General features: G+C 45.9%; 1 protein-coding gene across 1 annotated transcript in view; it reads left to right on the forward strand.

The window, feature by feature from the left end:
* The first annotated feature begins 10,155 nt into the window (after window positions 1-10,155).
* The window catches only part of LOC308174069 (RAC-beta serine/threonine-protein kinase), a 20,023-nt gene continuing 4,964 nt past the window's right edge, over window positions 10,156-25,214 (forward strand). Inside the window, exons 1-11 of the mRNA XM_080549122.1 lie at window positions 10,156-10,370; window positions 10,935-10,976; window positions 14,769-14,921; window positions 15,730-15,858; window positions 16,232-16,343; window positions 16,834-16,984; window positions 17,572-17,703; window positions 24,156-24,221; window positions 24,326-24,394; window positions 24,520-24,642; window positions 24,814-24,942. Coding sequence (XP_080405248.1) covers window positions 14,876-14,921; window positions 15,730-15,858; window positions 16,232-16,343; window positions 16,834-16,984; window positions 17,572-17,703; window positions 24,156-24,221; window positions 24,326-24,394; window positions 24,520-24,642; window positions 24,814-24,942 — 957 coding nt within the window. The 5' untranslated portion in view covers window positions 10,156-10,370; window positions 10,935-10,976; window positions 14,769-14,875. The remainder of the gene's footprint in view (window positions 10,371-10,934; window positions 10,977-14,768; window positions 14,922-15,729; window positions 15,859-16,231; window positions 16,344-16,833; window positions 16,985-17,571; window positions 17,704-24,155; window positions 24,222-24,325; window positions 24,395-24,519; window positions 24,643-24,813; window positions 24,943-25,214) is intronic.

Here is a 25,214-nt window from a genome sequence, read left to right on the forward strand (position 1 = left end):
TATCACACCCTGTACCACCCTATCACATTCTCTCAATTGTATTTTGTAGAATGACTAATTAACCCTAAAGCTATCAACACATTTTTTGTTTTGCCCAAAAAATAAACTTTTTACAATTTCCACACGTTATTAGAAAGAGGCCCTAAATGGCACTAAAATGAAACATATGTTTATGACACAGGCAGTGCCATGGCCAGCTATACGCCAACATGGAAAGATACTCAAGAATGCATCTTCTCACCTCCTGTCATGGTTCCATTTGATCACTAGAGGGCGGCAGAGACCACCCCAGGGACTAGTTATGTAATAATAATAATAATAATTATTATAATCATAATCATAATCATAATAATGTCAACACTCAGATACTCTACTACACTACTGCTGTGTACAAATACTACCTTTGCACATAGCTCATAACTGTATATACCTCTCAAACGTTTGGACCTTCTCATTTTAAAAAAACGTTGATTGCAAGTCCAACCCTTCTTCTGAATATTAGCAGCATCCTCTCTTAACACTGCAACCTGCTTTCATGTCTCAAATAATCGCATTGAAATGTATTTCCATTTTTTTAAGGCTGTGATGGGACACCACCAGACTATGAAAACACCAATTTCAATGCAGGTCATTACATTTCTAAGCTTTCATATCATCAATCAATTCAATTTCATATAATTTGAGTAAAAGAAGATATTACCACAGCTACTGTTTCTTGTGTCCTGTTCAAGCATGATTTGAAACTTGATGTTAACGTAGAGTTCTATATGACATCATAGATGCATTCTATATGACATCATAGATGCATTCTATATGACATCATAGATGCATTCTATATGACATCATAGATGCATTCTATATGACATCATAGATGAATTCTATATGACATCATAGATGCATTCTATATGACATCATAGATGCATTCTATATGACATCATAGATGAATTCTATATGACATCATAGATGCATTCTATATGACATCATAGATGCATTCTATATGACATCATAGATGCATTCTATATGACATCATAGATGCATTCTATATGACATCATAGATGAATTCTATATGACATCATAGATGCATTCTATATGACATCATATATGCATTCTATATGACATCATAGATGCATTCTATATGACATCATAGATGCATTCTATATGACATCATAGATGCATTCTATATGACATCATAGATGCATTCTATATGACATCATAGATGAATTCTATATGACATCATAGATGAATTCTATATGACATCATAGATGCCGTGGCCAGCGCACCTCCCGAGGATATTGAGAATGTTGGGAGAGGGGAAGCACAAGAGAGAGGTAACAACCACACACACACACACACAGACACACAGACACATACACACACACACACACACACAGACACACAGACACACACACACACACACACACAGACACACACACACACACACACACACAGACACACACACACACACACACACACAGACACACACACACACACACACACAGACACACAGACACACACACACACACACACACAGACACACACACACACACACAGACACACAGACACACACACACACACACACACACACACACACACAGAGACATGTAGAGGACTGATGGATGGTTGTTGTTTCTATTCAGATGTCACTCACCTCATGTGTTGTATTTCCTACTTTAGGAACCGTCAGTGAGCGACCCGTCTATGGTGAGTGTGTGTGTGTGTGTGTGTGTGTGTGTGTGTGTGTGTGTGTGTGTGTCTATGTGTGTGTGTCTGTGTGTGTGTGTGTGTGTGTGTCTGTGTGTGTCTGTGTGTGTGGTTGTGTGTGTGTGTGTGTGTGTGTGTGTGTATGTGTGTGTGTGTGTGTGTGTGTGTATTCTTTATATCTTTTTAATTCAAGGGACAAACAAATCCCCAATGTATTTAACGGACAATGGTCCAGTTCATAACAGTGACTTTAAATTCCCGGATTGAAAAAAAAATAACGTATTCCACAGCACAGCCCCTTAGAATACGCCCCAGCCCTGTACTTTCAACACTTCTCTGTTCTCACCATTCAACAGAAAACAATGAGCACGAGCCAACTGGAAACCAACACGATTTAACTAGGAATCACCCTGATCCAACCAGAAACCAGAATCATCCAACCAGAAACCAACATCATCCAACCAGAAACCAGAATCATCCAACCAGAAACCAGGAACATCCAACCAGAAACCAACATCATCCAACCAGAAACCAACATCATCCAACACAAAGCCAACATCATCCAACCAGACATGAGCAGGAACCAGCGGGGGATGACAGTGAGAGACAGAGACGTAGATATCATGGAGGTCAGACATGTTTTGTTATGTTAATTTCTCTGAATCTTAATACTTGAATTTATCAATAACTGCAATCTGTCACTTTCCCCAGATCTCCTCAGCAGAATACGGCAATCAAGTCTTGGACGACATTACTATGGTAACGTGAAAACGTTAGTTATGTAACTAGTTATGTGTGGTCTCAATGAAGTACAATGTACAACTGTACCGTATGATGAATGTATCATACAACTTATATTAATTGATTTTATATAATTCATCTCAACAGTCAACCAAGCGGCTCTCAACCAACAAGCCAGATCTCAACTGGAGAACCGCCAAAGAGGTAGCAAGCATACTGTATCATATGCCGTGACTTAATATTAAAGACAATTGATGTACAATCTGATTTAAATGTTGTATTATTGTTCCCTTGCAGCAAGCTTTTGGAGAAAAAAAGCAACACCAAGTAAGTTGTTTCCCATCACGGTATGTTGTATAATCACAATCCTGTTATGCAACATCAATGACATGATTATGGTGTTACGTTATTAAAACTCACAGGACTGTATTTAATTAGGAAAACCTTCTTTATTTCTTAGAACGTGAATATGAAAACCCCATCTACAACAACAGCTCAGACCAACTCAACAAACTGTAGACGGAGAAGGATGGGGGGGTGAAGAAGATGCTGCGTCTCAAAAGCTCAAACTGTAAAAGGAAACTAGTTCATTAGTACATTAGTGGATTTGTATGTTTTTTTAATAATAATTTGGTCATGCTTGCTCAAAATGGGCTCGAAATGATTATTGCAGATGTTATTGTGCTGTACAGTGAAATAAACATTTCAGTTTGCAGTATTATAGTGTATATTTAAATTTTTGCCTATTTATCTGTCATAGGCTATAATAAAACAAGATAACACACACACACACACACACACACACACACTTGTGTAGCAATTAAAAGATTTGTGTGACATAAGCAAATGATACAGTATTTATTGATATTCACACAGAATTTACAATATTCACAATACAAGTATGTTTGAACATACTTCTGTATATATAATTAAAGGGTTAGGGTTAGGACATTGACAGACTGAACTTAATTTGGAGTTAGGGTTAGGTTTAGTTAGCCATATCTTCTACTTCTTTAAACAAATTGTTCTTGGTGAAATGTATAAATGTCTGTATATATACCATATTATGATTGATGATCTTTGTCTTCAAACTGGGGGGGGGGGGTCATAGACTGCCCATAGGAAATGGGGACAATACTAACGTCAATAACCCTAACCCTTAATCAGCCAATCAAACCCTAACCCTAACCCTTAATCAGCCAATCAAACCAAATGACCTTCAGCTGGTTGACCCCTCCAGTGGCTGGCCATTGAAACACGTCCCTGTGTAGAATTCTTTGGAAATCAGAGATGAAGACCCTCAGTTTAGCCTTTGTGATGAGAATGGTGATGGTGACACTGTCAACATCTCTACTGGACTACCATGGGGCACTCTCCTCTCAGGGGATATTCCAAAAGGCAATTGACAAAGATATACATGAAGATATACATGAAGATATACATAAAGATATACATTACACTGTGGGCTGTCATGAAGGGTATATGTCGCTTTACATTCCAAAAGAACAATTCATCCATGTTCCTTCCAGTATTTACGTCCAAGGTAAGTCAATAACCTGGTAAAGTGATCTATGACTTGCTGAATCAGATGTCAGTCTCAGTGGTTGGGATCAGGTTTAATGCCTGTGTGTGTGTTCACTCTCATAGATGAACAGGGTAGACACTACAAAGCAGAGGAGATCGCACCTCAGTGCCACTACATCATCCACGACACAGACAGCGTCCTCGCCTTGGCTGTTCCCTATTACGGCTGTCTCGTCAGAACACACGTAGGTTAAGAACATTTCTCCAACATTTAACCTACTTTTGTTCTGTTCAACATATTGTTAGATGACATGCAAACCTCTCTCTCATCATTTGCCAGGGCGATACTGCAAGTTTGAACGTGGTCATCAAGATTACGATAGATGAGGGCAAAGTTGAGATTGCCAGGAGAGTGCCTTTCATCTGCAAAATAACACCTGGTTCAACTACAGGTACACTAACATGTCCATGATGTCCAATGAGAATATACATTTTTTTAAATTGCGCCCCACAAAGAATCTGTTATCAACAGTCTGTTCTGTTCCCTCAGGGGAAATCAACCAGGTTGGTCATCTTCCTAATCCTCCAGCACCACGTTCTCCTCAGTACTGTGAGAAGGATGGGTTCATCATCACCATCTTCCAGAACATCACTGCTCCTCCGCTGGACCTGAACACAGTCCGGATCTCCTCCAGCCAAAGCCAGAACTGCAGACCCAAAACTATCACTGCTAACTCCGTTACGTTTCGTTTCCCGTTCACTTCTTGTGGCACTCAAACACAGGTATCAGTCTGGTCAACCTTCCAGGTTTCTGACTCATTCATGTTTTGTTTTTTGGTTTGTTTTTTTCAATCATGACACAACAGTTATGTGCAGATTATAATTCTCTTCCAGATCTCCGATGGACGGATTACTTATTGGGTGAATGTTGAGGCAGACCGCCTGTTGCATCATAAACAGGGATCCATATCCAGAGATGCCCCCCTCAGGTACAGCATGACTTCAGTAGGACATGATGATGTCACAGTAGGACATGATGATCACAGTAGGACATGATGATGTCACTTACAATTTGAGATGCAATAAGCAGTGGAGGCTAGTAGAGGTAGACATCGGAGGACGGGCCCATTGTAATGCAGGTGGAATGGAAGGAGGAATTGTGTCAAACTGAACGTTAGCTTGTTATTTCCCTACGAGGCTGACCGTCCGCTGCAGATATGCGTTGGCCAGAGTGTCTCAAGTCCTGCAGGTCGTCAGTGAGACAGCAGAGCCGCCAGCGCTGAGGAGTGAGGGAATCCTGCGAACTGAGCTGAGGTTTGCCAAAGGTCCGTTTTTTAGAAGGGTGCTGAATTCCACAGCTTTCCAGTGCTAAATATCATTTCACATTCTGTGTTTGCTTGGGGATAATATCACAAAAAGGCCCTATAGTGTAAAAAACAAACTTTAAATGTACTGAAGATCAGTTTGATTCAAGATAAGGTTGCCTTCAGTACATACTGATACTGCGTCATATATTCTCACTGAAATCAATCTTACAAAAATGTCTTGGTTTTCCAGATGCCACGTACAGGTCCTTCCACTCACCCCGGAGGCCCCAGGTCCTGAGAGAGCTGGACCAGCCTGTGTATGTGGAGGTGTTCACCCTGAAGCGAGAGGACAGCGAGCTCGTGCTTCTATTGGACGACTGTTGGGCAACGGCCAGTAAAGACCCACAAGACCAGCGCAGATGGAACCTGCTGGTTAAAGGGTAAACCTGCTGGTTAAAGGGTAAACCTGCTGGTTAACGGGTAAACCTGCTGGTTAAAGGGTAAACCTGCTGGTTAACGGGTAAACCTGCTGGTTAACGGGTAAACCTGCTGGTTAAAGGGTAAACCTGCTGGTTAAAGGGTAAACCTGCTGGTTAACGGGTAAACCTGCTGGTTAAAGGGTAAACCTGCTGGTTAAAGGGTAAACCTGCTGGTTAAAGGGTAAACCTGCTGGTTAAAGGGTAAACCTGCTGGTTAAAGGGTAAACCTGCTGGTTAACGGGTAAACCTGCTGGTTAACGGGTAAACCTGCTGGTTAAAGGGTAAACCTGCTGGTTAAAGGGTAAACCTGCTGGTTAACGGGTAAACCTGCTGGTTAAAGGGTAAACCTGCTGGTTAAAGGGTAAACCTGCTGGTTAAAGGGTAAACCTGCTGGTTAACGGGTAAACCTGCTGGTTAAAGGGTAAACCTGCTGGTTAACGGGTAAACCTGCTGGTTAAAGGGTAAACCTGCTGGTTAAAGGGTAAACCTGCTGGTTAACGGGTAAACCTGCTGGTTAAAGGGTAAACCTGCTGGTTAATGGGTAAACCTGCTGGTTAAAGGGTAAACCTGCTGGTTAAAGGGTAAACCTGCTGGTTAAAGGGTAAACCCACTCAGACTGGTTTGTTTGCCAGGGATGATTCATTCTTTACTTTACTAATTCACAGTTAATATACTTCTGCAACACCCACATTTTAGAAAATTGAAATATTTTCTGTTTTCACCATCAGGTGTCCGTTTAGCGGCGATCCCCACAGGACGGAGTTCCTGCCTGTCGCCCCTGGAGAGGACGTCAGGTATCCCTCGCTTCACAGGAGGTTCATGGTCCGGATGTTCTCCTTTGTGAAACCTGATGGCTTTCAAAACCTGGTAGGTGACTGAGACTGTTCTCTGGTTATTATTGGTGCCCAATAGTCAGCGCTTACATTTACAGTTAGATGTGACCATGATGATGAACTGTGTCTGTCGACTGGACACTCTCTGCTCTCAGGTCTACTTCCATTGTGATGTAGAGATCTGTAAAGGCCCAGACTGCTCCATGCCCTGTGACAGAAGTAAGTGTTTGTTTGTTTTCAGTAGGGCGTAAGTTTCCTCTCCAGGGATTATGTGATCAATGCCACACTGACAAGTCGTCCCGTTTTCTTGTAGGAAAGAAGCCGTTGGAGGGACAGAGACAGAGACAGAGACAGAGACAGAGACAGCAGGAGGGACAGAGACAGAGACAGAGACAGCAGGAGGGACAGAGACAGACAGAGGGACAGAGACAGACAGAGGGACAGAGTCCCGCTCTGCAGCAGCACACTGTCGTCTCTGGCGGGCCTCTCGTTCTGCAGGTGTAAACAACCAGGACCAGAATCACTATTGTTTTATTGATTCATTTTAGTTCATGATTTTGATTGACTGCTTGCGAATTGTAGGCTCAAGCTCAGCATTGCATTGTAAATGTAGGTTACTGTAATAAATGCAACACTTTAAGTACACTTTATTTTCATCTACCCCTCATACATCTATCTATATCTACATCCTTTCAGTAACTCAACAGTCTTATTAGCTAAGCGGTTTCCAAGCTTATTTAATAATTGTAGCCTTGGCAGCAGTTGGTACCTCCCATCTGTGTTCTCTGAGCAAAAAAGAAAGAAAATATGCTAATCAAATATAATGCTTAACAAATATATAGCAATCATAACCATATTTGGTATAGTATTGAATAATGTTTATCGGCTGTATGAAGTGTTCACAAGACTATGCTGAGTGAACATACTTGAAATAAGTAGGTAAATAATCACTAAGATGTGGATTCTAGTCAGACACAAGGTGTTAGCATGTGCACACACTGCCGTCAATCATGATAGCGTCATGATGGCAGAGGTGGGGAGCCTGGCCAGGAGATGACCAGTGATTAGACCAAGAGTTGAGCTGCTTCTCTGGTGAGGAATGGACGTATACTGTAGGGGAAGGATCTGCAGGAGCGTGATGTTGGCCTACAGGATAAGTGGATGTCCAGGATCACTCCAAGGTTCTTGGCTGTCTGGGAGGAGGTTACAGTAGAGCTCTCTACTCTGATGGAGAAGTCTTTGAGAGGGCAGGCCAGAGAGGAAGAGTAGCTCAGTGTTGTTAAGGTTGAGCTTGAGGTGGTGGGCTGACATCCATGTAGAGGTGGTGGGCTGACATCCATGTAGAGATGAGGGGCTGACATCCAAGCAGAGATGTCAGTGAGACACGCAGAGACACGTGTTGCCGCATGTGAGTTAGACAGGGAGAAAGAAAGGATCAGTTGAGTGTCGTCTCTGCGTAGCTGTGGTAGGAGAACCCATGTGAGGAAATGACAGAGCCAAGAGACTTGGTATAGAGGGAGGACAGTAAGGGCCCTAGGACAGAGCCCTGAGGGACTCCAGTGGTATAGAGGGAGGACAGTAAGGGCCCTAGGACAGAGCCCTGAGGGACTCCAGTGGTATAGAGGGAGGACAGTAAGGGCCCTAGGACAGAGCCCTGAGGGACTCCAGTGGTATAGAGGGAGGACAGTAAGGGCCCTAGGACAGAGCCCTGGGGGACCACAGTGGTATAGAGGGAGAACCGTAAGGGCCCTAGGACAGAGCCCTGAGGGACCCCAGTGGTATAGAGGGAGAACAGTAAGGGCCCTAGGACAGAGCCCTGAGGGACCCCAGTGGTATAGAGGGAGAACAGTAAGGGCCCTAGGACAGAACCCTGAGGGACCCCAGTGGTATAGAGGGAGAACAGTAAGGGCCCTAGGACAGAGCCCTGGGGGACCCCAGTGGTATAGAGGGAGAACAGTAAGGGCCCTAGGACAGAGCCCTGGGGGACCCCAGTGGTATAGAGGGAGAACAGTAAGGGCCCTAGGACAGAGCCCTGAGGTACCCCAGTGGTATAGAGGGAGAACAGTAAAGGCCCTAGGACAGAGCCCTGGGGGACCCCAGTGGTATAGAGGGAGAACAGTAAGGGCCCTAGGACAGAGCCCTGAGGGACCCCAGTGGTATAGAGGGAGAACAGTAAAGGCCCTAGGACAGAGCCCTGGGGGACCCCAGTGGTATAGAGGGAGAACAGTAAGGGCCCTAGGACAGAGCCCTGAGGGACCCCAGTGGTATAGAGGGAGAACAGGCTGCCGAGGTCCATGATGGTCCAGTTTTACACGGCCATCATAGAGTCCATCCTCACCCACTCCATCATCACCTGGTTCCCTGCTGCAACGACCAAGGACAAGGCCAAGTTGCAGCGGGTAATACGCTCAGCAGAGAGGGTGATCGGCTGTCCCTTGCCCTCCCTCAACTCCCTGCATGACACCAGGGCTCTGAGGAGGGCAAGGAAGATCATGGCAGACCCCTTCCACCCCGGCCACGGCCTCCTCACCCTGCTTCCCTCTGGAAGAAGGTTGCGGCTGCCTAAGGCATTAAAGGCCCGCCACAGGCTCAGCTTCTTCCCCTCAGCCGCCAGGCTGCTAAATGACTCTGGCTTCCCCCTCCCCCCCGCCTCCAAGTCTGCCCAGGACTGAACATGCACTGGACCTTGAATAACTCTGCACTGCACTTTATATACAGCACTATCCATGCACTGTCTGTCCTGTGTTGTCCTGTTTTTGCCTGTCTTTGCATTTGTATTTGTACTTGTTTTGTTCATGTATATGTGAAAAAAGCATAAATGCACCTTCTGTAAATGCCAAAGCAAATTCCTACATGTGTCAAGCATAATGGCAATAAACGTTATCTGAATCTGAATCTGAATCAGTAAGGGCCCTAGGACAGAGCCCTGAGGGACCCCAGTGGTATAGAGGGAGAACAGTAAGGGCCCTAGGACAGAGCCCTGGGGGACCCCAGTGGTATAGAGGGAGAACAGTAAGGGCCCTAGGACAGAGCTCTTGGGCTATTGCTATTGCTATATAGTTCAGTCACAATGGAGGTCGTCAACCCTGAGAGGAGATCCCAAAATGTGTTCTGGTCCATCCAGTAAATGTGTCACTTTTCTGTAAGCCACTAGGATGAGTGTCACCCATAATTTATAATTTAATTGAATTTTGCCATTTAGCAGACGCTTTTAATCCAAAGCGATTTACAATTACGACATGAATACCTGAATAACTGCAGCGGCAACGACAACACGCCGTCCTGACCCTGACAACACGCCGTCCCGACCCCTAACAACACGCCGTCCCGACCCCTAACAACACGCCGTCCCGACCCCTAACAACACGCCGTCCCGACCCCTAACAACACGCCGTCCCGACCCCTAACAACACGCCGTCCCGACCCCTAACACCACGCCATCCCGACCCCTAACTACACGCCATCACGTCCTGTTGTGGGAAGCAGAACAGAAGCTCAGCAGCATAGCTAGGAGGCTGTTAGAGTGTTTAGCGGTTTAGGCAGCGAGGTTAGAGGCTGTTAGAGGCTGTGTGTTCATTGGCAGAGATCAATACACCAGCCTGGATATACCCTAACTAACCCTTAAACTTTAAACTCAATCCTGCTTTGGTGTCCAGCTGAGTAACGTCGCTAAACTCAACAACAACAACAACAACCTGGAAACCTCTGAACCCTCTGGATCCCTTACACCCTGGTCTGGTCTAAACCCTGGTCTGCTCTGAGCAGCTCGCTGGGGAGGAGAGAAGGTAAGATCCTCAACTCTGCTGATTGATACCAAACCCAAGTCTGAACAGTAGAGATGTTATAGTTTATATATAGAGATGTATAAGTCTACTTCTGACAGCAGGACAGTGTCTGGGACAGCTAGCTGTTAGCTGTAGCCTTTAGCTAACCTGCTAGCAACACAATGAGGGGAAGTAGCGGGTCCGTCTAACTGCTGGCGTGGAGCTGATATGACACACAGCTAGCCTAGCTAAGCTACATGAAACACTGAAGCACATTGACGCTTTACTCAGTTCGCCAGGTTAGGTTTAAGGCAGCTTTCTGTTATTAACTATGTTCTGGGTTTTGTACAGAAATCAATCTGACGGCTGCTTTAACAAACACAACGTGCAGCTGCCTTGTACTAGCAACACATAAACACATGACTCTACTTTGCTCCAGAGATTAGTCGGACCCGGTTTATAGTTGTTCTGAGTAAGAAGCTGTGACATCTACCCTGTATCTATCAGCTATCTCAATCTGATCCTTAATCGATGTTGGTTACAGATCGTAGGTTTTATACTATTCTCAATTCACCCTCTCTGTAGAGATCTGTAAAGGCCCAGACTGCTCCATGCCCTGTGACAGAAGTAAGTGTTTGTTTGTTTTCAGTAGGACGTAAGTTTCCTCTCCAGGGATTGTGACAACTATTAATGAATGAATGAATGGTCTTTATTGTCATTAATACAGTACAGGTACCAAACAACGACATTTAGGAGGGGGGGCTCCCCTGGTGCTAGGAAAGAAAAGAAAAGAAAAAAAACAAGAAGGGAAAGGAGCTGGTTTACATAAATAAAGGCTATGTACACTATCCACTATACTATACTGTACAGATAGACGACTAGGGTTGTCATATTGCACATAGTGTTATTGCACATTTATTTAAAGTGTCGCAGTTTGCAGACACCTGTTTTTTCAGTCCAGCAGCTGCCATCAATCCGTCCAGACTGTCCAGGGCCCAGAACCTAGGTCTTTGCTGTGTTCAGGGCCTGGATGGCCCTGGGGTAGAAGCTGAGCTTCAGTCTGTTTGTCCTTGCTGCCATGGTCCTGAACCGCCTTTTCGAGGGCAGCCGGGTAAAGTGTTCGTACCCAGGGTGGGTTGGGTCTCTGGAGATCTTGGAGGCCTTCCTGAGACAGCGTGTGTTGTACAGCTCTTCCAGAGAGGGGAGGGGGGCGCCGGTGATCTTCTGGGCTGTTCTCACGACTCTCTGTAGCGCATTTCTCTCCGCGGTTGTGCAGCTGTGGAACCAGTTGCAGATGCCGTAGGTGAGGATGCTCTCCACTGCGCCGCGGTAGAAGGTCACCAGTATCTCCTGCTTGATGTGTTCCTTCCTGAGGACTCTCAGGATGTAGAGCCGCTGTTGTGCCTTCTTGATGGTGGCTGTTGTGTTGTTCTTCAAGGACAGGTCATCCTGTATGTGCACCCCCAGGAATCGGAGGGCTGAGAGACTCTCTCCACGCTCTCTCCGTCGATGAGCAGGGGCTGGATCTCAGACTTTTTCCTTCTGAAGTCCACGATGATTTCCTGGGTCTTTGACTTGTTCAGCAGCAGGTTGTTAACCTTGCACAGCTTGCTCAGCTGCTCTACCTCATCCCTGTACGCCGCCTCGTCCCCCCCCGTGATGCAGCCCACCACGGTGGTGTCGTCTGCAAACTTTACGATGGAGTTGCTGGGGTGGACGGGGGTGAAGTCGTAGGTGTAGAGGTTGTAGAGGATGGGGCTTAGCACGCAGCCCTGGGGGGACCCAGTGCTGAGTCTGAGGGCTGTGGAGGTGTGGGAGCCAACCCGCACCCTCTGGGGGCGGTCGGTCAGGAAGTCCTTGATCCATGCACATATAGAGTGTGATAGTCCCAGGTCTAGTAGTTTGGTCACTAGCCTGTCTGGAAGGATGGTGTTGAAGGCAGAGCTGAAGTCCACAAAGAGCAGTCTCGCGTAGCTGTTTCCCCTCTCCAGGTGGGATAGAGTGGCGTGGAGAGTTGTCGCGATGGCGTCCTCTGTGGACCTGTGGGCTCTGTAGGCGAACTGGTATGGATCCAGGTTGGGCGGGAGGCGTGTGAGTATGTGGGCCCGGACTAGTTTCTCGAAGCACTTCATGATGATTGGTGTGAGTGCCACCGGGCGGTAGTCGTTTAGGCAGCTCACCGTGCTTTTCTTCGGAACTGGGATGATAGTTGAGGTTTTCAGGCAGGGTGGGATGGTGGCCTGGGACAGGGACTGGTTGAAGATGTTGGTGAAAACCCCGGCCAGCTGGTCGGCGCAGTCCCTCAGCACCCGTCCCAGGACGCCATCCGGCCCCGAGGCTTTCCTGGGGTCCACCGCCTTCAGCACGCGTTTCACTTCATGCTCTGTGAGGGTGAGGCTGCTGAGAGCTGGAGAGAGTGGTGTTTGTGTTGTGGTTACCTCCGTACGCCCCTCGTCGAACCGGGCGTAGAAGGAGTTCAGCTTTTCCGCCAGCAGGGGGTCGTCCTCTGCGGCTGTGAGCCTGTTGGCTCTGAAGTTTGTCATGTGCTGAACCCCCTGCCACACCCGCCTGGAGTCGTTGCTCAGGAAGCATTCCTCAATCTTCTCTCTGTGGTCTGCCTTGGCCTCTCGGATGCCGCGCTTTAGGTTGGCCCTGGTGGTGCTGTACAGCAGTGTGCCCTTCCCTGCGAGAAAGCCTATACTACAGAGTATAAACTGGTTGAGGTTTAGGAGTTTGCTGAGCATCCCTAGTGTCAGTATCAGTGTTGTTCATTCACCCACACTGTCACACCTGCATGTGTGTGTCCCGTTTTATCTGTCAACACAGTAATCACCCCCAGGGTCACTGCTCTGCTCTGCTCCGCGGAACGTTCCCATGTCTCAATGTTTAAAACTTGAGTTTGACTAAGTCATGGTTTTTCACTAGCCGGTATGTCTTCTGGAGTTGTTTACACCGCCCTGTGCTATGCTGATGAGTCTGTGTGTAAGACTGCAGTCAGATACTGAAACTCCAATCGGCCCTTTCTTTTTCTTTTTTTTTTTACATCTGGTTTATAAATAGATTTGGAATCGACTGAACTGAAAGGGAGCCATTGATTTTCATCTCTACAAATAATACAGTTCAAACAGACACAGCATTCCCTTGCAGTGCAAAGTAGCCTAGTCACTGACTGATTGAGTTGTCAAAACGGTTGGTCCTCCTCTCCTATATGACATTGGTGTCATTTATCTGGACATGGTCCTGTAGCTGGCAGAGCCATAGCACCGTATCAGATCTCTAATACTGGCATAAACAGAGCACCAGTACCTCCAGCAGCACAGGCTGTTTAACCAACGACGCAAGTTGAAAGGAGGAGGAATGGTTGAAGCTCTGGCTGTGAAAGGTCTGGCGGTGTTGCACTCAGCCTAAGGTCATGGAAGTAATTATGTTTGCCTTTCTCCTTTTGGACCTCACGCTTGTATGTCCACGGGCAAGTGCAAGATGAGGTGGGGGGTGGCGGTATTTGGCAGTTGTTTGGCTGTGTCGTTGTGTAACGGGCAGCAGAGTGCATCACAAGGTGGGGATTTTGCTCTGGGTAATCCAGCGCAGTGCCCATGGTGACCGGGAGGGCTGCCAGGGCAGGGCCAGGGGACGGGTGTTCCGCCTCTGGACAGACCTGGCTGCAGAACAGACACCAACACTGCCTGGGGACTCACACTGGAGCTGGCCTGAGTGAGGAATCAGAACAAGCATAGTACCAAGGCTCTGTTGATGAGCAGAGGTTTTTATCATTTAGTAGTTTTAAGTAATTTTTTCTGAGTGGGGCAGTCCCACTCATATTTTTCATTTTTATTGACAGTACAGTATAGATTATGACAGGAAGGATGGGTGAGAGAGAGAGGAGGGATGACGTGCAGGATATGTCTCCGGCCGGAATCGAACAGGGAGCCCTGCGGTTACGTGGTCGACGCTTAACCCGCTACGCCACCTCAGCGCCCTGCAGAGGGGTTTTCTACACTGAGTCTGTTAAGAGGAATCTGTTGACTCCGCTGCAGTGGAGGGTTAGACTGACCAGCAGTGTTTTTTAGTAGCATTTCCATTTACAGAGTTCTTCCCAGTTCTTCCCAGTTCTCCTTCATTTGATAATGTCACTGAATAACTTCTTTGGAATTGTTATTATTTGTTTAATTATGTTTTATGTCAATAACCTAGTTGTTTCATGAAATGGGCCCTGCCTGTAAGAGTGTTGTTCCATCTGTTGATGCCTCTAATGTCAAGTTTACATTAGAAACATCTTGAGAAGTTGACATGTAGCCTCCTTGTGGAGGAGATCGTTTTCTTATTGCCAAATTCTCAATGAACTGTTGAAGAGTAGCCGTACCTCATCTCAGGTCTGTTCTGCGTTGTGGCTGATGTTGTGTTCCTTTTGTCTGTCCCCAGGATTTCCATCTGAGACTCATCTGACACCTCCGCCAGTAGAACCATAGCTCCCCTGGCCCCTCTAACCTTTGACCCCACCCTGACCTCCGTCAGCCCTGCGCCCCAGCATGAACGAGGTCAGCGTAGTGAGAGAGGGATGGCTCCACAAGAGAGGTGAGCTCCACTGTTCACTGTCAGGCCTCATCCAGAACCTCCACCCTGGCCTCTGGTAGTAGAATCAGGGTTGGGCCGTTATACAGTTATACCGTATACCAGCAGGTGTTTGTCAATACCCTCATAAAACAGTCTTAAATTGCAATATATAATAAACGCCTTAAGAGTCTTTGTCCAGCAGCACTGTCTGTGTGGTTGAAGATGCTATGAAAGTGATGACAGAACTTTTTGTAAACTATGTAATTTGTCAAATAAATAACCTGTCAAAGAAGTTGGGCGGTATTACGGTAACACCCTAAATCTCAGTATTTGAGCATATATATTAAACGCCTTAAGAGTGTTTGTCCAGCACCACTGTCTGTGTGGTTAAAGACGCTATTCAAAGTGATGACAGAACCTTCTGTAAAAAATGTAATTCCTCAAGAAATACTATTTAGAAGCAATCGTAATTGCGTGTCACGTGACCGCTTCTCCTCAGAAGAAGGATACTCGATTCACAGCTGTAACACGCTCTGTAACACGCTCTGCTGTAACACGCTCTGCGCTTTGTACTCGGGTGAGTGTTGGCAGTGTTTCCCGTACACAGTCGAATTTGTCCCGACAGTCATGACAAACCAGAAGTATTTTTAGCTCTGTTTTTATTTATTTATTTTAAGCAAATTCTTTCATGGTGCATCCCTAGTAGGTGCAAGCGGTTGTTTCTACACATGGCCGCACTCTCTGTTTCTCGGATACCGTCTAAGTCCGGTTTACTCAGAATCGGTCAAACATAAACCCTGTGTCGGCTCATGTGTCTGTCTCTCTGCAGGCGAGTACATTAAGACTTGGAGGCCCCGGTACTTCATCCTGAAGAGTGACGGCTCCTTCATCGGCTACAAGGAGAAACCAGAGATGTCCGACCACAGCCTCCCCCCCCTCAACAACTTCTCAGTAGCAGGTATGTAGTTTATTCTCTGTGGCAGGTATGTAGTTTATTATGTTGGTATGTTGTTATGTTGTTATGTTGTTATGTTGGTATGTTGTTTAACTCCTGGAGGGGAGGGATGGGGCTTGGTGGGTGTAGTGAGATTCCTGATGCTGCCGTTTGATGTCACTGCTCTCCCTGAAGTGTGCACTTGTGTTCTCCCCTGTGTGGATGTAAAGCATGGGATTGGTGTAAGAGTCGTGCACACTTGAGGGAGAAGGTGGAGAACAGGGACACAGGCAGTGTGAACAGGCAGTGTGAAATAGAATATTCTTCAATACCTCTCCTTATCTTCCTCTGTCTGCCTGGCGTGTGTGTGTGTGTGTGTGTGTGTGTGTGTGTTTAGAGTGTCAGCTGATGAAGACAGAGCGGCCCAGGCCGAACACCTTCGTCATCCGCTGCCTCCAGTGGACCACGGTCATCGAGCGCACCTTCCACGTGGACAGCAACGAGGAGAGGTGAGCACGGTTAGGGTTATACTACCTTCCACGTGGACAGCAACGAGGAGAGGTGAGCACGGCACTGCTGGTGGTGACGTTTTTCTTGCCATTGCCAAGCTGCACTTTCTTGTGTACTAAAAAAATCAAACATATTGAACCATAGAGGGATTGAAAGAGATGTTGTTGTTTTGGAGGAAGATTGTGAACAGTGTTGCCAGCCTCCTAAAAACAGTCAGTTTTCAAACTTGCATTTTCCTTGCCAACTTTCAGAGGTCTGTAATTGACCTGATTAGTGGCCACTCCCTATCCCCACACTACACACACACACACACACACACACACACACACACTCCCCATCCCCACACTACACACACACACACACACTCCCCATCCCCACACACATGTCTGTGTGCCTATAAACTAGCACCATGCCAGCCAAACGGTCAGTTTTGTCCTGAAGCTTCAAGTTGTCTTAATGACCCCTGACCTTCCCTCGTTGCTCTCCCAGGGAGGAGTGGATGAGAGCCATCCAAGCTGTGGCCAACGGGCTGAAGACGCGGGAGGAGGAGGAGCCTATGGACATCAAGTTCGGCTCCCCCAGTGACTGCAGCGCCATGGAGGAGATGGAAGTCGCCATGTCAAAGTCCCGCAACAAAGTGGTCAGCATTGTTCACCAGTAACCTGGAGCCTATTTACAACGTAGTCTAGTCTGTCCAACTGGGTTTTTAACTGCCTGTTTTCCTTTTCTTTTAAAAGTGTTGTGTGAACCACTTGGTAACAACTGTCTATAAAAGTGCCAAATGAAGAAAGGTGTAGATGATGTAAAGGTACCAAGCCCTGAAGGGGTTGGAGCAGCACTGTTATTGGAACGGCACCAATTAATTTCGTTGGCCGAACTTTCGGTGCATCCCTATTATCTATCTCTTTTTCATTTGTGTTTTCTCAAACACCTCCCTTATATAACTGGTTATCCCTAACTAACAGTTATCCCTTATAAGCATATAAGCATAATTTCGGTGGCCGAACTTTTGGTGCATCTCTTTTTCATTTGTGTTTTTTCAAACACCTCCCATGCAAATCGTTGTTAGTACACTGCTGTCAATGTGAAACTCCCTCCCTTCTCCCCTGGAATTAGACAGAGAATGTTATCCTACTGGATAACGATTGAGTTGACTGACATGTTCTAACCCTAACCCTAAGTACATACTCATGGCTTGTTCCTGTCCTCTCCTGTGTTTCCCCACAGACCATGAGTGACTTTGACTACTTGAAGCTACTGGGGAAGGGCACGTTCGGTAAAGTTATTCTGGTCAAAGAGAAGGCTACAGGGATGTACTACGCCATGAAGATCCTGCGCAAAGAAGTCATCATCGCTAAGGTGAGCATTCAGTGTATAGTGTCATCTATCTATCTATCTATCTATCTATCTATCTATCTATCTATCCATCTATCCATCTATCTATCTATCTATCTATCTATCCTATAGTTATCTATATCAGTGTGTAGTGTCATCTATCCTATAGTTGTGAGGGGAGACAGATTTCTTATCTGACATGTATTATATTCTTATCAATGTTCACACAAAATGCATGGGGGATGATGCAGGCAGTAGTACCAGACACGGATACCTCACAGTGTGTGATGGTAGTGGTGGTCTAGTGGATAGTGAGTTGGACTGGTGATCGGGAAGGTTGTGAGTTCAAATTCCGCCTGAAACACCACCACTAGTGTGCTCTTGAGTAATGCACTTAGCCCCTCAGTCACTGGGGGGGAATGTCCCTGTAATTCGTAATTGTAAGTCGCTTTTGATTAAAAGCGTCTGCTAAATGGCAAATTTTAAATTCTATAGTAAATCAATCACATTAGACCTTCTCAGGGTGGTGCGGTTTTGTACCAGACACAAGTTGTGTTTCCATAAAATGTCAAGCGAATTTTAAGCTCATTTTTCAAAGTTTGCAAAAAGAAAATGCCAATTATGCACGTTTCCATGAACTGGTTTAGAATTGAGGATGACGCGGTGCTACGTGTCTACGTCACGCATAGTTGTGAAAGTAAACAAACAAACAGGAGAGAAAATGGAGAGATGGACATAGAGGTTGGTAGATGGACAGATGGAATTCAGGAATTAGTTTCACTTGGGAAAGTTATAATAATTCTTGCGTGTCAGAAGCATCGGCCACGTTGCAGACTGTCCAGAGACGAAGGAGACAGTTGAGTCACGTGAGTTGAATGTTCGCTACGTCAGAGTTGAATGTTCGCTACCTCAGAGTTTATTCAGCAAACCTGTTTCCAACTCTATGCGTATTAACTCTGATTCGCATACGGCAAAAAACACCTACAAACTTTTGTGCGATTAAGAGGAAGTTTATTTGAATTAAGCCGTTTCCATAAAATGTCTAATGCGATATACTTAAAAATGTGAATCAAAATGGTTTATGGAAACACGACTACCGTGAGGTAACGTCATACTGTGACCTTCTCAGACACAATTCTTACCAGAAGTGGAGTCCCCTCGAATAGTGCATGTCTTATTATTATTATTATTATTATTATTATTATTATTATTATTATTATTATTATTATCATGTCTAAGTCGTATCTTCTTCCACGCTGGGGCACAGCTTCTCTAGTCTCTGGGACTCAGACTTATCTGAGAAAGATCTGACAGTCAGCATGACCAGTAGTGCTGTGAGGATCAGCAAGGCGCAGGGTTTCAGGGGGCCGACCAGGTTTTCCGGGGGGGGGGGGACGTGGGTCCAGCGTTCCTGTCCTTCACACTTGTTAGCTGTGTTAAGTGGTCAGCAGGATCTGGAAGAGGCTGGGTTGTACTGCAGTTCTTTATGTAGACCCAGTCCGCCAGCTCCATGCCGGTTACAGGTTGCACCAAATCCAAAGGTTGCCTAAGGTAACCCAATGGCCCCAAACATTGTCATCCCAGTACTGAGTATTATCACATCCCAACAGTTCTGAGTATTATAGAGTTTTATCCCAACTCATCTCTCCTTATCAGCCCTGTGTTGTAACAACAGGCAGTAGTGAGGCGGGGCTGTTCTCTATCGCTGCCAATGACCATGAGAGACATGATGCCCCAACACAGTGGCGTAACTACCATGCATGCAGGCAGCACTGAGAATATCAATTAATTAATAAATTATAATTAATAATTTTGCCATTTAGCAGACGCTTTTATCCAAAGCGACTTACCATTACGAATTACAGGGACATTCCCCCTGGAGTAACTGAGGGCTAAGTGCCTTACCCAAGGGCACACTAGTAGTGGTGTGGCTTCAGGCGGGATTTGAACTCACAACCTTCCGATCCCAAGTCCAACTCACTATCCACTAGACCACCACTACCCTATATCAATTGATACTAATACCTCAATGTTACATTTCTAAATTAAATTTCAATTAGGATTAATGCTGGGTGATTTGATGTTCAAAAATGTAAAATGTTGGGTTGTGTTTGACTGCGCCACCACATTCAAACAGGCTAGCCAGCGAACAGTCACAGAGAGAAACAGGCTAGCCAGAGAACAGTCACAGAGAGAAACAGGCTAGCCAGCGAACAGTCACTGAGAGAGACAGGCTAGCCAGAGAACAGTCACTGAGAGAGACAGGCTAGCCAGAGAACAGTCACTGAGAGAGAAACAGGCTAGCCAGAGAACAGTCACAGAGAGAAACAGGCTAGCCAGAGAACAGTCACTGAGAGAGAAACAGGCTAGCCAGAGAACAGTCACAGAGAGAAACAGGCTAGCTAGAGAACAACGAACAGTCACAGAGAGAAACAGGCTAGCCAGAGAACAGTCACAGAGAGAAACAGGCTAGCCAGCGAACAGTCACAGAGAGAAACAGGCTAGCCAGAGAACAGTCACAGAGAGAAACAGGCTAGCCAGAGAACAGTCACAGAGAGAAACAGGCTAGCCAGAGAACAGTCACAGAGAGAAACAGGCTAGCCTAGAGAACAGTCACAGAGAGAAACAGGCTAGCCAGAGAACAGTCACAGAGAGAAACAGGCTAGCCAGAGAACAGTCACAGAGAGAAACAGGCTAGCCAGAGAACAGTCACAGAGAGAAACAGGCTAGCCTAGAGAACAGTCACAGAGAGAAACAGGCTAGCCTAGAGAACAGTCACAGAGAGAAACAGGCTAGCCAGAGAACAGTCACAGAGAGAAACAGGCTAGCCAGAGAACAGTCACAGAGAGAGAAACAGGCTAGCCAGAGAACAGTCACTGAGAGAGAACCAATGATGCCCAGGCATCCAAGTGGATTTCAGAAAAGAAAAGAAAAAAAATGAATTTTAGAAAAAAAAGATTCAAAACTCCCTAAAATAGAGAAAAACACCGCTGAGGAAAAGACGCCACCTAGCTACAGCTAACGTTGGGTTAGGCTAACCCTAACCCTGCTCCCGCCACTCACCCCTGGAGGAGAACGTGAGAACCAGCTCATATTTATTCTATATTATTTATGTGACTGTTGTTAATGTGTGTGTGGTGCGCCGTCACCAGTATGTTCATGATCTGTGTAGTCTTCATGCTGCTCCGCTGTGCAGATTAACCAGTAGATACAGGGTTCCAGTTATGTGGGAGCCAATGGGAGCTGAGCTGAGCTGTGTGTGTGTGTGTGTGTGTGTGTGTGTGTGTGTGTGAGTGAGAGAGAGAGAGAGTTGGACCACGTAATAATGAGCAATCTCTCTCTCTCTCTCTCTCTCATGGAAAGCGCACCCTTTGCTAGGCTATTATTTATTTTGGCTAATGAAAACTTGTTGTAAGCGAGGCATGAATTGCACAAAAAGTATCAGAAAAAATCGCGTGCTACCTAGGGCCACTCTGACCATCCTAGGGCCACTCTGACCATCCTAGGGCCCACTCTGACCATCCTAGGGCCCACTCTGACCATCTGCATTAGGGCCCACTCTGACCATCTGCATTAGGGCCCAGTGCAGACTCGTTACGCCACTGCCCCAAAAGAAAACATATCAGTTACTGTCAATATAATACTCCTCATGAAGTAGGAGCACAGCCACATTCTAAACTCCAAATCAATATTGTTATGGGAACCACAACGCAGAGACATCTACAATCAGCAACAGCAAATATATAACTTTAACTAATAGCACACAAATGATTGTATTGTTCTTGTATATTGAATACATTATTCAAACATTCACAGTGTAGGTTGGAAGAAGTATGTGAACCCCTAGGCTAATAACTTCTACGAAAGCTAATTTAATTAGAGCCAGGAGTTAGCAAACCTGGAGTCGAATCAATGAAACAAGACTGGAGGTGTGGGTGAAAGATATTTAGACTTTGTAAAAAATGCTGAAACATTTTCAGTTTCACAAGAAGCATCTGCTTATGTGAGCCACGCCTCGTTGAGAAGAGATCTCAGAAGACCTACGATCAGAAGACCTACGATCAACATGTTGATTTGCATCAAGCTGGGATGGGTTACAAAGGAATCTCAAAGAATTTAGTTATTCATCAGTCCACAGTTACACAAATTGTCTCTAAATGGAAACGATTTATTACTGTGGCTACTCTCCGCCCAGCCAAGATGACTCCAAAGGCACAACGCAGAATGCTCAATGGGGTAAAAAAAGAACCCTAGAGTAACAGCTAAAGGCTTTAAGGAATCATTGGAACCGGCTAACATCTCTGTTCGTGAGTCTACCATCTCTGTTCTCTACCATCTCTGTTCATGAAAACACACAGCACTACGTATGGTGTAAAAAGGGCACCGCATATCAACATGAAAACATTGTTATCAAATCAAAGTTTCAAAGTTTTATTTGTATATTGCATTCCTCACAAGATGTGACTCATTGCGTTTCACATGATGACAGAACACTCAAGCAGGCAAGGGTAAAAAACCTGTAAACCTGTAAACATGTAAACCTGTACACCTGTAAACCTGTACACCTGTAAACCTGTAAACCTGTACACCTGTACACCTGTAAACCTGTACACCTGTACACCTGTAAACCTGTACACCTGTACACCTGTACACCTGTAAACCTGTAGAGGGCTCTCTACTCATAGAGCGACTACTACCAGTTTGCCTACCAGCGCACAGCAGCGGCCCCCAAACCCCTCCCCCCCAGGGGACCCCAGCCGCCCCACACACCCGACCCGCCCCACCACCAGCACACCCGGCCCAGCCAACCAAGCACAGACCATAATAGCCCCGCACCTGGCTAGCCAAACCAGGTGCCCCAGCGGAGGAACAGACCAGGCACACAAGGCGGCCGGGGGCCCAGAGGAGAGGCCCGAGGACCCCCTAACCCTAACCCTAGCCCTAGCAAGCAAGATAAAAAAACGAAATTCCTTCTGAACATGACGCAGGTCTGATCCGCTGCTACCGAAAGCGTTTGCTTGAGGTTTTTGCTGCCAAAGGAGGTTCGACCAGTTATTACATCCAAGGGTTCACTTACTTTTTCCACTAGCGCTGTGAATGTTCAATGGGTGTGTTCAATAAAGACATGACAGATTAACATTGTTTGTGTGTTATCAGCTTAAGCACATTGTGTTTGTCTGTACGTGTGACTTATATGAGGATCAGATCACATTTTATGGCCAATTAATGCAGAAAACCAGGGATCACATACTTTTTCTTGCCACTGTGTGTAGCCTAAACTGTGTGTAGCCTATTGTAGTTATTTGGTGTGTAGCCTAAACTGCTGTGTGTTATTGTTAGTGTTGTTCCGATACCATTTTTTGATCCCGATACCGATACCGATACCTGACCGTGCAGTACTTGCCGATACCGAGTACCGATCCGATACCACGGCGTTTGAAAAAACAAAACAAAAAAACATGTTTTTTGAGCCGCATACTCACCTCGATGTAAAATTATTGCTAACACTTAGTCTGGCACTGCTCAAAACCTGAAGATGTTCCAGTTAAGCAGCATACTCTCAATTGCTTCTGCAATTGCTTCACCAGTGTGGGACCCCTTGAACTCGTTTGCATGCAGCACAACGCTTTCCCGGTTGTATGATTCGGAGTCCACCCAGTGAGCAGTTAAACTAAGCAGGGACAGTGGGGAGACGTCGCTGGTCCAAATATCCGTAGTGAAGCTGATGGCCTGCACCTTTCCTAGCTTATCTGAAACATGCTCAGTCACCTTCTTATTGAGGGCAGGGACGGCCGTCTCCGTGATGTATTTGCGACCTGGTATTTTGTATTTAGGTACAGCGTGAGCCATAAAAAGGCGGAATCCCACATTGTCAACAAAGGAGAGGGGCAGGTCACAGAGCACAATCATTTCAGACATTTTCTCAGTCATCTTTCTTGCCATTTCACTCGTCGCATCCCACTGGTCCTTTTTATGGAATGAGCTACTCAGCGTTTGTTGTTTTGGTCCATCCGTTCTCTTGCTTGCTGTCGCAGCTGCAGTAGATGACAGAAACTCTTCGTGCTCTTTAATATGTTTTGCCTTTAAATGCTTAATTAAGTTGCTAGTATTGAAACTGGCAGCTTTAGTGCCACCCCTCGACACATTGAGACCGCAAATTGTGCATTTAGCCGTTGTACACACCGGACTATCCACCTTGAAATATCTCCATGCGTGTTTGTTTTTCCGCGATAGTGAAAAGCTGCCACGCCATTGGTTGAGAGCAGCTGCTCTGGGCCAATAGCGTTCCAGCAGAGGGGCATGTCTGGGCATGTCTGTGTTAGGAAGTCTGTGTCAGGCTTCGTGCTGCGCAACGTGCTGCGTTTGAACAAGAGTTTGGTATCGGGTGTTATTATTTGTTAGTACTCGCCGATACCGATACCAGCATTTTTGTGCCACTAGTTATTGTCCCACCAAATGTGTGTTTGTCCCCATAGGATGAGGTGGCACACACAGTCACAGAGAGCCGAGTCCTGCAGAATACGAGGCATCCCTTTCTAACGGTGAGTCTCTGACTGGCTTCCACTAAGCTCACTGATGACAACATCCTCATTCCTTAAGGTTAATAATGTTGTTGCTGAACCTGAGTCTCTTGTCTCCCGCGCAGACACTAAAGTATGCATTCCAAACACACGACCGGCTATGCTTTGTGATGGAGTACGCAAATGGAGGAGAGGTAAGCAGCAACCATTGGTTCCCTCCCTCATTCCGTTGTACCGTGTCAAATACTGTCGATGGTCTATTGATTAATTAGCCAATCCACTCGCTCATATTTACTGGTTTATATTTTGGTGTCTACAGCTTTTCTTTCATCTGTCACGGGATCGCGTGTTTACGGAGGACAGGGCGAGGTTCTACGGTGCCGAGATTGTGTCTGCGCTGGAATACTTACACTCACAAGACGTAGTGTACAGGGACCTCAAGGTAAAGGTGTTCTAACCCTAACCCTAACCCTTTCATACCAAATCTGCTGGAAAACCTTGAATTGCTGATATTTACTTGCTATATACATCTCCAGCACCTACCTACAATTACCGTACACAAGTTTTGTCATTAAGAAGCAGCCGTCATCTCCTTTGTTCATCTCTCTTGCAGCTGGAGAACCTAATGCTGGACAAAGACGGACACATTAAGATCACAGACTTTGGACTGTGTAAAGAAGGCATCACAGATGGAGCCACCATGAAGACTTTCTGTGGTACCCCAGAATACCTGGCCCCCGAGGTAAATAAACTCAACCAAGTAGGCATCAATCATCTGTTCCGTCTGTGGTTTGGTCAACACATTGTGATTCTGTTCAGATGATCTGAGGTATTATTTGCTGCTTCCGTGTCTTCTCTTAACGTCAGAGTTTAGTAGTAACTTTGCCACTGGCAAGTAAAAGATTATCAACTGGACACATTGCAAACTGTCATGTCACCGACATTAGAGAGTTGGAGAGAAAGTTCCCTTGCCTTCCCAAGAATTAAGATTTCTCACCTTTGTGAGATCTCTAA

The sequence above is a fragment of the Nansenia antarctica genome (assembly GCF_963989245.1).
Source record: "Nansenia antarctica genome assembly, chromosome: 19".
Lineage (NCBI taxonomy): Eukaryota > Metazoa > Chordata > Actinopteri > Argentiniformes > Microstomatidae > Nansenia > Nansenia antarctica.